At 37.4% G+C, this 14581-nt stretch overlaps 1 protein-coding gene across 2 annotated transcripts; it reads left to right on the top strand.

Moving 5' to 3' along the window:
* The first annotated feature begins 82 nt into the window (after positions 1–82).
* On the top strand, positions 83–12919 carry znf687a (zinc finger protein 687a). Of its 2 annotated transcripts, XM_051131700.1 has the most exons (13): positions 96–218; positions 401–464; positions 1205–3242; positions 5105–5183; positions 5327–5411; positions 6072–6256; positions 6365–6556; positions 7160–7322; positions 7406–7630; positions 8211–8323; positions 9842–9935; positions 10318–10786; positions 12586–12919. In XM_051131700.1, exons 3-13 carry the CDS (start codon positions 1220–1222, stop codon positions 12621–12623), a joined length of 3666 nt encoding a protein of 1221 aa, XP_050987657.1. In that variant the 5' UTR covers positions 96–218; positions 401–464; positions 1205–1219; the 3' UTR covers positions 12624–12919. The 2 variants fall into 2 exon arrangements, with proteins under 2 accessions (XP_050987656.1, XP_050987657.1); XM_051131699.1 differs by lacking the exon at positions 12586–12919 and having other exon boundaries at positions 83–218; positions 10318–11573.
* The last annotated feature ends 1662 nt before the right edge of the window (positions 12920–14581 follow it).

Raw genomic sequence — 14581 nt, 5'->3', positions numbered from 1 at the left:
TCGGTGAAACGATTCTTTGACGTCGCTATAGCTTACTACTGTACATAGCTGAACAACGTAGACTTGCTCCGTCATAAACACACGCACGTACATTGAAGTTATAAATAATTGGCTGCATAAAGCTGTAAAAACCAGCTTGGACTTTCTCGTCCCGTTTAAGTAAGTGTGTGTGGTTATAATGGGGATAAACTCCGTTTTGCCCCTGTGACATGCAACAGGTAACTTTACGCATTGAAAAATAGCTGCATCATAATTTCACGATAACGGCCACCTTTGTGAAACAACACAGGCAAACTAAAGTTAAGCATAAGAAATCAACTGCTCTATTTTCTCTATTTGACTTCTGACAATATCGACATTTGCATGTGTACACTGGAAAGACACGTTTTTTTTTCTTCAGAGGTGACGCAAATGCTGTGCGCCGTCCTGGGTCACTCCAGGAGTAGACGAGAATATTTGGCCAGGTAAAAAAAAGTTTTACGCTTGCACACATAAAGCAACAATACACGCATTTATCGCTTTGCATTCACTATAAATATATATGCGGACTTATAACTGCCATCATCATCTTATGAACTTCTTGTTTGTTGTATTATCGACGTCAGACGCTGCAGACTGCGCATTAAGCTAATCTACTGTAAGTTAGCTGTTGAGCTAGGCACTTTAGCAAGACTATTATATTTGACAGATACGATTCATAATGACAAACTTCAGACTGACAGTTATTGCAGAACTGCATTCTCTGTGAAAATAGGTGACCGTGCAGTCGTGCAAAAAACAACTCATATACTTTTGGGTTAGTTAGCATATGGAAAGACTACTGTAAGTTCATATTTACATATCCAGTTATAAACGCGTGCACTACCTGGTTCTCCGTACATTTACAGAATAAATTGCATCTGGGCAAAGCTACTGCATAAACATAAAATGTCATATGCAGAATACCTAATGTTATTGATAACCTACTTCCTGTAACAGCTGACGTTTATTTCCAATTTACGTTTGTTTTCGTCTATTTAAAATAGCTATTATAGATATGTACACACATAGATTCTTATATTTGTTGTTTATGACAAGCATATTATGTGTCTTTTTTTCGTGTTTTCCAAATGTTGATGCATCTGAACACATTTTTTACATAATTTATTTTCTACATTAAGAACAACTGATTTTATCTGTGCTTTGGTGATGTCTTGTAATGCAGGTATTTATCATCCACATGGTAATGGGGGACATGAAGACACCTGATTTTGATGACCTGCTGGCAGCGTTTGACATTCCAGACATTGATGCCAAAGAAGCAATTCAGTCTGACACTGATGGTAATCATAATGAGCGCAGTGGAGTTGTTGGAAAAGAGAGCAGTGGAAGTCCATGCCTGAGACCTCCAGAAAGCCCTGAGCCTGTTTCTCCTCATAATGACCCCTCCATGGTCAGTGTGATTGTGAAAAACAGTGTACATTCTGATGACAAGACTGAAGGGAATGTAACTGGGGACATTTCTGGTGCTGATGCATCACATGTGTCTCCCCAGAAGGATCCCAGCGAAGATGGCCTGGTGCCTCCAGATCCATTCATCTATAATGGACTCAAATCAGTCTCAGAAAGGGATACAGAACATTCTTCACCACCAACTCTGACTAAGATGCAGCCCAATGGGCAACTTTGGTCTCTGTCTGCTCCAAGTGTTAGTAGTGATGACAACAAAGATGGCATTTCTCCTAAACACCCTTCTAACACATTCTCTCCACCTCAGTCTTTACCCCTGCCTGATCCCCCCATCTTATCTTCGCATTTAATTGGTCCAAACTTTCCTCCAAGAGTTGATTGTGAGGAATCACAACCATTAAATGGCGCTTTGAAAGCAGGAATGCGTCGACACTTATCTGAAGATGAAGAATCTGAACCAGACCTTGGTAGCCCTGCACTTGTTATACAAGAAAGCCCGGATTCCCAGCTGTGCTCTGCTCCTAAGGTACCACGCTTGCAGCGGTCTCCTTCAAGTGTGTTTCAGCCACCCTCTCCCTCGTCCCCTTCCTTACCAGTTAGTAACACTCAAATTGAGGAGCCCTCAGTCCAGCGTCCAACACTTCTCCAATCCAGCATCAACCCAACATCTCTGACCTCCACAAATGATCTGCCAGTTGAAGAAAAAGACGTGGAGCACATAATCGAGGAGAGAGATTCTCCAGAAAGCCCTGAGCCAGAAATCCCTCAACCTCAAACATCTCTGGCATCAATTCAACAAGAAGCCAATGAGCCAGAACAGAAGGTCAGAAAGGAGGAAGCCCCTCAAGATCAAGGTATTGACATGAACGTAAGTGTTCTGGAGAAGAGTGGTCTAAAAATAGATGATGATGGAGCTGAGGAAACAGAAAAGAAATCCGTGGAGCCTAGTTTGGTAGATGTCAGCAAGACCTCCTCCAAGCCTATCAAAGTCAAAATCAAGACTGTCAAAACATCTGCTGGAAACATCACACGTACTGTATCTAAAGTGGCTCCCAAAGGAGGGACCTCGAAGGGTCCTGGTGGCTCTAAAGTTCAAGCAGGAGCCCATAGGATTCAGAGGTCTGGTGCTGCTCCTCAACGGCTAACTCAGGGTTCAAAGGTGACGATGTTGCCGGTGTCCACCCTTCAGGATGCCAGCACAGCTATGTTATTTGCAGCCAGTAAGGCACAGAATCAAATGGCCACCAGTCTTTCCAGCACTGCAGTCAAGATCACCAGAACATCAACCCTCCCCTCCATCACTTCTTCACAAATGCCTGGGGTTCGCTCTTTGGGGCAGAAAACGATGAATGGAAATCCTGGGACAGCCAAACCAGCGTCCATTGTGAACAGCCCGGGAGCTGTGATTTCACGCAGCCAATCTAGCCTTGTTGAGGCCTTCAACAAAATCCTAAACAGTAAGAATCCACTGCCAAGTTACCAGCCAGACCTCTCCATCCCGCCTCCCCCAGAATGGGGTCTTCGATTGCCCTCAACAGGATATCGATGCCTTGAATGCGGGGATGCGTTCGCTCTGGAGCGCAGCCTGGCGAGGCACTACGATCGACGCTCTATGAGGATTGAGGTGACCTGTAACCACTGCTCCAAACGCCTGGCTTTCTTTAACAAGTGCAGCTTGCTGCTCCATGCACGAGAGCACAAGGATAAGGGGCTGGTTATGCAGTGCTCACATCTTGTCATGAGTTCCGTCAGTGTGGAGCAGATGATTGGCCAGCAGGATACGGTGCCTATAGGTTTGTTTTTCTATCAGTGTCAGTGTATTTATAGACATACTTGTATGGCCTTTTTTAAAAAACTCACTATATTTTAAGACATTATGAACAAACAAGACTTATGAGTGAAGGAGTAAATATTTTAGGTTTACGTTACACATTTTGGTTCAGGCATTGTCAAAATAAGGTCCACACAGGGAAGAAATGCGGTCTGTGGAAAATTTGAGTAAAAAATAGGGTAAAATAAATGTATTTTAAATGTTAAATTAGAATCAATTAGATCAATTTTAACACACATTATTTCTTTTTTTAATTTTGGTGTCTAAAAACTGTTTAGAAATCCTGACATTTGTGACTACAGTTATTTTATTCTGTTGAAATCCCTAGATATTAACATTTGAAATTTGCATGAAGTTTTGTGGAAAAAATATTCATACTTTGTTGTGGTTTTTTATTTTCTCTTGCCACTTGTCACTCTTGTCACTTTTTGCTTGCTAATAGTTAGTGCTCTCAAATCGATTTATCGTGATTAATCAGATAATCACATCCAAAATAAAAGTTTGTATTTGAATATGCATCTAAATATTTGTTAAATCTACACATGTATGTGTGTGTATTTATATGTGCATATAAATATACACAGTACAAACATATATTATGCAAACACAAACTTTTATTGTGGATGCGATTAGTCACGATTAATAGATTTGACAGCACTACTAATAATTTTCCCACACAGTCAAAACAGATTTTTACACTACTGCTCAAAAGGTTGGGTCAGTAATTTTTTTTTTTTTTTTTTTGCTAATTTAATTCAGTATGGATGCAATAATTTGAATAAAATTGACATGAAAGACATTTATAATGTTACAATATAATTAATGGTGTTCTTTTGAATTTTTGTATAAATGAATCCTGAAAAAAATGTCCAAAAATATTAAGCTGCACAGCTGTTTCGATAATAATAAAATAATTAAAATGATTTCTGAAGAATAATGTGATAGTGAAGACTGGAGTAATGGTAAAAGGAACAAAGTGCTTTTAAACAACAATTGAAATTTGTTATTTTTAGCACTGTTGATAATAAAAGTAATAAATCAGCATTTTAGAATGATTTCTGAAGGATCATGTGGCACTGGAAATCAGCTTTGCATCACAGGAATAAATTATATTTTAAAATAGATTGAAACAGAAAACCATTATTTTAAACTGTAGTAATATTTTACAATATTATATTTTTTTCTGTATTTTTGATCAAGTAAATGCAGCCTTGATGGCCATAAGAGAATTCTTTAAAAAACATTACAAATCTTACTGCTCCCAGCCTTTTGAACTGCAGTGTGCCTACTTTTATATTTTAGGAATGGAATTCCTCACAAAGGGATCATCATACTTCAGGGACCTTGGTATCAAAACATTTAGAAACTCCTTGTCTGGATAAACTTTGAGTCTTAATTTGACCTTACTGTTTTCTTTGTGTCTAAACAAAACATTACATTTATAAAACATTCCAGATGTAAAAACAGACTCATATTTGTAGGTAACAGTAGGAGTTGTGCACACAGGGATCAGTGCAGAAATCAACCAGTCACTGTCTCGATCCACAGGGAATCCGTGCACTTCAAAACAAAGGACTCAAGCATTGATGTGGAATAATTCAGCTGGGGCTTCTTTCTGCACGCTTTTTCAAAGAACAGTCTCTGGGCTCTTTACGTTGCAAAAGTATTCTTTAGGGAGCAGAACTATAAATCATAGTAGCTTTACAGTGTTGTAGATAATTGACCATGATAATCTACATTAGTGTATTTTATTAATAACACATGTTCATTTCAGAATGATTTAGCTAATGTATATATGTGCTTACAGTACAGTCTCTGTTACAGGTGTACTCGCTCCAGCTGCCTCCGCTCTGTCTGCCGTTAAAGAAAGTGGTGTCCATCTGTCACAATCTTCTGATAACAGGTAATTGCACGCTGTCAGATGAAGTTTGGTTTTTATGTTTGAATGAGTAAGAAATAAAGGAAAGCGTAGTTGTTCTAATGAAATGAATGGAGACTGAGTGATTAAGATGCTGCCTTGTATGTTTGTACACTCAATGTTCTCAGCTGTCCAGAGTGTTGGAGTCCATTCAAAGGGAAGGCAGAAATAGTAGCACACTTTCAAGAGGTGGAGCCTGGTGGCACGGAAACGGTGAGTAAGTGCATGTGTAGGAGTCAGGACAATAGTGAGACTTTTTTTTCGTATTGTGTATTTGGGCCAGTAGTTTTGCAGTAGTGTAGACTTGCGTTTGCCCTGCTAACATTTTTCGAAAAATGTCCTACATGGAAAATATGTTTACATTTTTCATTACAGTTTTTAATTAATATTATTTAACATTAAAATAAGTAATAAAAATGTACAAAATTGTTATTGGAAATTGTTAATATTAAAGAAATTGTTGTTTCGTTCGGTTGTTGTCAATCATAGCAATGACTCTGGCATATTTAGCGGATTTACTCGCATCATTTTTTACACTCGCGTTTGTCATTCTTGAAACTGTGTACATGGACGTTTGGTCCTCTTAGACAAACAAACCTTTTCTTTGAATTGTGAATGGATTATGTAGAAAAATGAGTAAAGGACGACACAGTACAGTTGACCGGAAATGACTAAGCTGGCTTGTCTAAAACAAGGAAGTAATGTGTGCATATGGTTAATTACGCTGCTATCTATGGAGGATCAGAAAGCTTTTAGATTTCATCAAAAAATATCTTAATTTGTGTTCCAATGATACAAAGGTTTTTCATTATACCTTTAAAAGTGATTAATAATATAAATATTAATATTATTTACATTTTGATTTCTCTCTAGTGTTGTATGCAGTGTTCTCCTCCGATGCCATTGTGGAATTCATGTAGTGCTGCGGCTCACCGTCGTTTACATCAGCAGCTCCCTCCACTGGTTTGCCCTGAATGTGGTGTCATCTGTCAGATTCACGACCTCAACACCCATCTGAATCAAACCTGCCTGCACTACTCGCGGCGCCTTGGATATAGGTATCATACAGGTGCCATATAGGTGCCAGAGTACTCTTAAAACCCCTGTTTCATCTATTAGTTTCAAAAGTGCAATTTCATGTTCAATCTCTCTCATTTTCATTGCAGATGTGCCTGTTGTCATTTGGTGTTTGGAGGAATGAATAGTTTAAATGCTGTGAAGACTCACATGCAGACAGCTCACTGTGAAGTCTTCCATAAATGCCCCTCCTGCCCCATGGCTTTCAAATCTTCCTCAGGTGCTGAAGCCCACTGCGCCTCCCAGCATCCTGACCTCCCTGAGACAGCAAGACAGTCCAAGTAAGTGTATGTTGGGGAAATTATTTTGAAACTGTAGCTAAAGGGGACATCGGATGCCCATTTTTCCACAAGTTGCTATGATTCTTTAGGGTCTTCATGAAATGTCTGCAGCATACTTTGGTTAAAATTCTTCATTGGTTGTGTAAAACAACACCCTTTTTACCTGTCAAAAACAGCTCTGTTTACAGCGACCCATTTCGGTGCATGTCTCTTTAAATGATAATAAGTGCGTTACCAATCAAAAACAAAACAAACTACAAAACCGACTACAAAACACCTGCATTTCTTACGAGACATTGTCGTCGCTACAGCTGCTCCAGCGCAGAGAAAATGATGGACAGTATGACTACTCAGAAAACCAAAATGGCTTGATCATTGAGTTTAGTTTTTTTGGGGATTAAAAAAAAAAAAGGAGTGAATGTTTTTTTTATCATTGTAATGTGATTGTGTCCACACTGCTAAGACACGTTTATATGCAAACACCACGTAAAAGTCAATTTTGCATCTGATGTCCCCCTTAAACTGCAGTCAAAAAATAATAATAATAATAATTTGAAAATGCACTTTTTTTTGATGTGCTAAAACCATTGTTTTTTGTGACAGGGAGATCTATAAATGTGTGATGTGTCGGACTGTTTTTACTCAAAAATCATTGCTCAGCATCCATATTGACACTCACCTAGCCAAACAGAAGATGAACGTCTTTAAATGTCCCGACTGTAACAAGCTGTTCACGCAGAGAGGTTCCCTTCTTGAGCATGTTAAGGTTTGCTTTCTGTTCGGTTAAACAAAAATAAGCTCTATTCGTTGACATTTTGAGTGTTTGATCTAATTGTAATTTGTCTCTAGAATTCTCACAGGGACTCTATTCATGACACATCAGCACAGAACAATTTGGTAAAGATGGAGAGCTCTGATGGGGAGGAGTGGGGACGGGATGAAGACGAGGACAGAGGAAGAATGGCAAGAGAGGATGGAAACTCTGCTACCCAGAGCTGGAGCTGCTCACAGTGCCAGACGCACTACACAGACAAAGAGAACTACATCACCCACATGTCTGAGCAGCATGGCAAGGTCAGGATTTCATCAGGCAGAACTCAACAATAAGGAGATTACTTGTGCTGACAAAAGCTGACAAAATGTTTCAATATCCTTACCTCAAAAAATATACAGAACATTTTTAATAGTCTACTGGTGTTAAAACTTCAGTCATTTTGAATTTGAATTATCTTTACTTTTGAGATTTTTTTTTTAAAGCATTTTACTCATATTATTTCTGAACCTATAATATGTATAAGACAAGTTTGTACAAGATGTATCTTTTCGGTGAAGATATTTAAATGTTTTATTTAACATTTACCATTTTATCATGTTGACATCTTCATGTGCACTTGGAATAGAATTTTCTTTAACTAGAGGGTTAGTAAAGAAAAGGTTACTTGAATCATGTTGTAGTTACATTTTCAAGATTACTTGAATTAATGAAAAATTGAGAATCGGTCAAATGTTCTGAAAAAATCGAGATTTACATTTTTGCCATATCGCCAAGCCCTGGCTTAAACATGGTGTCTCATCATGATTCAACTCTATAATACCTGTATTAATGCTTTACAAAAATCACACTGTCATTTTGTGTCAATGTTTTTTGTTAAAGGAACTGAAGAAGTTTCCATGCACTCTTTGCGAAGGGTCTTTCTCATCATCCTCAAGTTTAAGACGCCACATTCGTGTCAAGCACAAAGGCATCAAAAGAGCGTTTTATTGCCAGTAAGTATAAAACCTGCTTTAAATGTTTGAATAGGTTGTAGAACAAAATTTCAAATATTTGCAAACAAATCATGTTAACCTTTTCTCACAAGTACTGTAATTTTAAGTATGCCTTAATTGTCCACATTTAGCAGTCTTTATATATATATATATATATATATACTTGTGTGGTGCGACACTACTGTCAGATCCAGTATTGTCAGCACAGCATCATCATTCTGAAAATTATGTGTCGAATTGTGCCTTGTTTATAAACAAATACAGGGTAAAATTAAAGGAGAAGTCCACTTTCAGAACAACAATTTACAAATAATTTCCTCACCCGCTTGTCATCCAGGATGTTTATGTCTTTCTGTCTTCAGTCGTGAAGAAATTATGGTTTTTGAGGAAAACATTTCAGCATTTTTCTCCATATAATGAACTTCATTGGTGCCTCGATTTTGAACTTCCAAAATGTAGTTTAAATGCAGCTTCAAAGGGCTCTAAACGATCCCAGCCAAGGAAGAAAGGTCTTATCTAGCGAAACGATCAGTCTTTTGTTTTTTTTTTTCGAAAAATAAAAAATTGTGTATTTTTTAAGCACAAAAGTAAACAGCGTTTGACTTACTTGCACTTCCTTAGTCTTTGCGCGTTCGCACTGGCTCTGTAGTTCCGCATGACCTTACGACATGATTCCATAGTACGTAGCGTCGTGGATGGGCATACCAGAGCCTGTGCTACACAAGCTTTTGTGCTTAAAAGGTAAACAAATTTTTATTTTCCGAAAAAAAATGACTGATCGTTTCGCTAGATAAGACCTTTCTTCCTCGGCTGGGATTGTTTAGAGCCTTTTGAAACTGCATTTAAACTGCAATTATTACTACTTTTGGAAGTTCAAAATCGGGGCACCATTGAAGTCCATTATATGGAGAAAAATGAAATGAAAATGAAATGCTTTCCTCAAAAAACATAATTTCTTCACGACTGAAGACAGAAAGACATGAACATCTTGGATGATAAGGGGGTGAGTACAATTTTTGTAAATTGTTGGACTTCTCTTTTAAGTGAACAAAGGACTAAGTTCTAACTGACGTGGTCTAGAACTTGAAGGAAGGTATTGCAATGACTGTTTTCCACAAATTGGCACTGTACGGTGTTGTCTTATATTCTGAGCCTGTGTGGACCTGCGTTTGTCTCTCGTTATTTACACTACACGTTTGAATCGGTGGGTATGGCTAAACAGCCAGCAATGTAGAAGCAGGCGTTGATGATCTTCTGCGTTGGCGATGTTTAGCCACACTATTACGTCATAAAGTGGCACATTCCACAAGCTGTCATTTTGGCAGACTGGCTTTGATATAAGCTGTTTTTAGACTAACTAGAACGTTTTGAGTTCTGAAACTTACAGGATGGTTTTTATAGTACAATGACCTCTTATATGTCTAAAGATCAAGGGAGTTTTGATTTTTCATTTTATGACCCTTTTAACACTCATTTCTCTCATTTAAAAGTAATTTACTGTCATTTCTTGTTATGAAGACTGTGTACAGGTGGAAAGAGGAGTTTCAGCAGTAAGCTGATTCTCGAGAAACATATTCAGTCTCAGCATGGAGGAGCAACCACACAGAGTCAGGTAAGAGCTCAAGTACATTCTCAGATAAACAAAACATGTCCAAAGCCATAATCACCTGGCAATGATTTTTGTTGCCTGAGGCCATAGTAACATTTGCATCTGGCTATAGCTTTTGAAATTAAATTACACCTAATATTATCACTGATCATTTAAATGTATTAGGAAATTCAGGGACAAGCAAGTTAACAGAATACAATAGTCTCGTTATTCAGCTTCAGTGTTGATTCAATTCAGAGTCTGTGTCTTAAAATGAATCAGTTATGAAACATTCTATTTGTCAAAGATAAAGTCAGACATTTTCCAGTTTTATTAAGTAACTAAACAGTTTACCCACAGTAAAGCTCATTGAAAGTAAACGACTTCCTGTCTCTCTCACTTTTAGGTAGTTCCTCGAATCACAGATGCAGCTGACAGCTCATCTGAGCATGATGGTGGTCCTGCCACATTTGGGGGCAGAGCCTCAGTTGAAGCAGAAAGCCGATTGGCTGAGAGCAGCCTGACCAGGCCTGGCAGAGGGGCTGCAGTTGAGGAGCAGGAAGTCACAGGGTTCCGCTGCATGCCATGTGGTTTTACCACAGAGGACAGAGAGGAGTTTCTCCAGCATATTGTCTGTCACCGTGAAGGGGGCAGTGGGTTTCAGTGTCAGCAGTGCGGGGCATGTTTCGCATCCTCCCCCTCTCTCAGCAGGCATCTCTTCATCAGCCATCGTGTGCGAGATTCCCCCTCCGATCATGCTCCGATCATGTCTCCTGTCACTGGTTCAAATTCTGTGGCCTCCGACTCTGCAATTACAGCAGGGTCCCCGGGGTCACCCTCGAGTGTAGGGGGAACACAGGTGGAGGATGGGGAAGGTAAGCACACCTGTAAGGTGTGTGGACGTTACTTTAGCAAACCTGCTGATCTTAATACACACTTCAGAACTCACGGCATGGCCTTCATTACTGCGTACAAAACAGACAAACCAGCATAGAGAAATAAAAAAAAAAAAAGGTAATGAAACCTGTCAAGAACATGTCACCCCAAAATCAACAACAAAAAATTTGAAATTATGTTTTTCTTAAAGTGAAGCGTAAGTTTTAGGATTTTTTTATTTAGTGGCACTTCTTTTTTAATTAAAGGCAAAGTCCACTTCCAAAACCAAAATTTACAGATAATGTACTCGCCCCTTATCATCCAAGATGTTTGTCTTTTTTTCTTCAGTCGTAAAAGAAATAGCTTTTTGGGGAAAACATTTCAGGATTTTTTCCATATAATGGACTATGGGCTATGGTGCCCTGAGCTTGAACTTCCTAAAAGCAGTTTAAATGCGGCTTCAAACGATCCCAAATGCGGTTGTAAATAATCCCAGCCGAGGAAGAAGGGACTTACCTAGCGAAACGATCGGTTATTTTCATTAAAAAAATACAATTTATATACTTTTTAATCTCAAACACTTGTCTTGTCTTGCTCTCCCTGAACTCTCTGACTCAAGACAGTTATGTCGAAAAACTCCAATCCAAACTTTTTCGACATACCCTAACTGACATGAACCGGAAAAAAACAAAGTTCAGGCAGAGCAAGACTAGACAAGTGTTTGACATTAAAAAGTATATAAATTGTATTACTTTTATGAAAATAACCAATCATTTCCCTAGATAAGACCCTTCTTCCTTGGCTAGGCTCATTTACAACCGCGTTTGGGATCATTTGAAGCCACATTTAAACTGCATTTTGGAAGTTCAAACTCGGGGTGAGTACATTATCTGTACATTTTTGTTCTGGAAGTGGACTTTTCTTTTAAGCTCATAAATTCTCATTACTGTAATGCTGAAGATGTAATTTTCATTACTGTAATGTAAAAGCATTTTTAATTTATAGATTTTTATTTATATAATTTATAGTTCTTTATGCTGATTTAAATGAAAAAATTACAGCAAACCAATATAACAAAAATTACAGTTTTACCGTAATAAATATCTAAATACAGAAAATGTAAAGAAATAACATGTTAAGATTAAGACAGTTTTGGTGAAAAATACTTAATTGTAATATTTACTTTCATTCAAGTAGATTGAAAATTCTAAATGCAAAATATAATTTCTTGTATTTATTTTTTGCATTTTTGGGGTGATTTTGTGAGATTCAGCATAAAGCATCTATGTAATTAAAAGTCTGCAGATTTTAAACGTTTAGGTTTGTCACAGGCTTTTAACACTCCACATTCTCACTTAAAAACTAGAAAAATACACTGCATCAGGGCAAAACATGTTTGTAATAACATGTAACTGCTAGACAAGTTTTGTAGAGAAGAAAAGTAATACTTTTCAAGTCAGTAGAGAAGAAAAGTAAAACTGTAGAGGAATGATTAGGTTTGATCAACTTAAAAAGTGATTGCAACTAGCTTATATATAGATCTGAGAGGATTGAGAGACACTGTGCATTACATTCTTAACACATTCAGAGTGTCATACACACGTTTACCAGCCCTGCTAAATTCCTGTGCCTACTGTACAGTCCGTTTTTTCTTGTGCGAAATGCAGCTGCTTATAGATAAAATACTGTAATTACTAAAAGTTTAGCACAGCCAAATGCTCCCGAATCAGGTTACTCCTTTGTGCTTGAATTATTTTTATGTTTAATGTTTGTGTTTCTTCTATTTGTGTTTCCACAGAGGCATTAAAATCAGGAAACTTGCTGAATAGTTGCTGATCTTTAGAATGAGAACAAAATAAGTGCCTTCTTCATTAGTCTAAGATTCATTATGTCAATATTACTGTTAAAGGCTGCAAATTAGTTTCTGTTGTGTGTGTGATGGAGAGCTGATAAAGTTTTTATGTTTGCGCTGGAATTGTTTCATTGGTGCCTTACGTATCTCCTGGTTTTCTTTAAAAATGATTAATATAGATTTGTTTTACTGTATCCTTATGCATTTCTTGTTTTTGGCTGTTTCATATTGATTCTGTTGAGATAAATAAAAAAACTGCAATGGCTAAATCACTACTTTATGCCTTGTTATAGCCTCTTGTATATACTCGTTTGATAAACCGATCAATAATAAAAACAAAATAAAACAATTCCCCATAAATTCAAGTTAAGTCCCACAAAACCTAAAGTGGTGCTACTGTATTTTTTAATTAATTATTATTATTATTTTTTTTTTTAAAAAAAAAAAAATGTTCAGCCTAGGATTTATTTTTGCCGGTGTGTTTCTGCTATTTTAAATTACTTTTCTTTTTAATATATTTTATAAATCTCAGCATTATTACTCCAGTGTCACATGATCATTCAGAAATCATTCTAATTATGCTGTTTTCATACTTAGGATTAGTTCACCTCCAGAATAAAAATTTCCTAATAATTTTCACCCCCATGTCATCCAAGATGATCATGTCATTCCGCAGTAGAGAAGAAATTACGTTTTTTGAGGAAAACATTCCAGGATTTTTGTCCATATAGTGGACATATAAAGGTCCAAATTGCAGTTTCAGTGCAGCTTCAAAGGGCTCTACACAATCCCAGCCGAGGAATAAGGGGCTTATCTAGCAAAATGATCTGTCATTTTCTAAAAAAAATTACAAATTATATACTTTAACCACAAATGCTCGTCTTGCACTAGCTTGACTTCATGTATTACATAGTTACATTGGAAAGATCACTCGCGACGTAGGCGGAAGTACCGTTCCAGTGTTCACAAGTGAACATGCAAAGAAAGTCAAACGGCCTTTACCAAAAAATGTAAAACAATGATTTTGGATTTTGAAGTTGGAGGAGTTAGTTTCATCTTGGATGACATTCACTTCCAGAACAACAATTTACAAATAACACCCCCCCCGTCATCCAAGATGTTCATGCCTTTCTTTCTTTCTTCAGTCGTTAAGAAATTATGTTTTTTGAGGAAAACATTTCAGCATTTTTCTCCATATAATGGACTGATATGGTACCCCGATTTTGAACTTCCAAAATGCAGTTTAAATGCGGCTTCAAACGATCACAAATGCGGTTGTAAACTATCCCAGCCAAGGAAGAAGGGTCTTATCTAGTGAAATGATTGGTTATATTCATTTTTAAAAATACAATTTATATACTTTTTAATGCCAAACGCTCATCTTGTCTCACTCTGCCTGGACTGTTTTTTTCCGGTTCATGTCAGTTAGGGTATGTCGAAAAACTCCCATCTCATGTTCTCCCTTAACTTCGCAATTGTCCTATATCGCTGTTTTACCTTTTTTGTTAAGGGTGTTTGATCTTCTTTGTATGTTCACTTTGCAAAGACTGGGTCAGAACTTCTACAGCAATGTAGGATGATTTTGAAATGATTTTTGAAGTTGAGGGAGAAAATACGATCATTTTTCAACATACCCTAAGTGTCTTGAGCTAGAATACACAGAGTTCAGGCAGAGCAAGACAAGACGAGCATTTCAGATTAAAAAGTATTTAAATTGTATTTTTCAAAAAAAATAACGATCATTTCGCTAGATAAGACCTTTCTTCCTCGGCTGGGATCGTTTACAACCGCATTTGGGATCGTTTGAAGCCGCATTTAAACTGCATTTTGGAAGTTCAAAATCGGAGCACCATATCAGTTATTACATGGAGAAAATGCTGAAATGTTTTCCTCAAAAAGCAATTTCTTTACGACTAAAGAAAGAAAGACATGAACATCTTGG

This window comes from Labeo rohita, chromosome 16 (assembly GCF_022985175.1).
Source record: "Labeo rohita strain BAU-BD-2019 chromosome 16, IGBB_LRoh.1.0, whole genome shotgun sequence".
NCBI lineage: Eukaryota > Metazoa > Chordata > Actinopteri > Cypriniformes > Cyprinidae > Labeo > Labeo rohita.
This window is presented reverse-complemented; position numbering and strand designations above follow the sequence as displayed.

What these genes read in the sequence shown, in the direction of transcription:
- znf687a (XM_051131699.1), top strand. Translation starts at nt 1,220, where the DNA reads ATGGTAATGGGGGACATGAAGACACCTGATTTTGATGACCTGCTGGCA. An exon ending in TCACAATCTTCTGATAACAG is followed by an intron (nt 5,184 to 5,326) that starts GTAATTGCACGC and finishes CAATGTTCTCAG; the next exon opens with CTGTCCAGAGTGTTGGAGTC. An exon ending in TCGCGGCGCCTTGGATATAG is followed by an intron (nt 6,257 to 6,364) that starts GTATCATACAGG and finishes TTTTCATTGCAG; the next exon opens with ATGTGCCTGTTGTCATTTGG.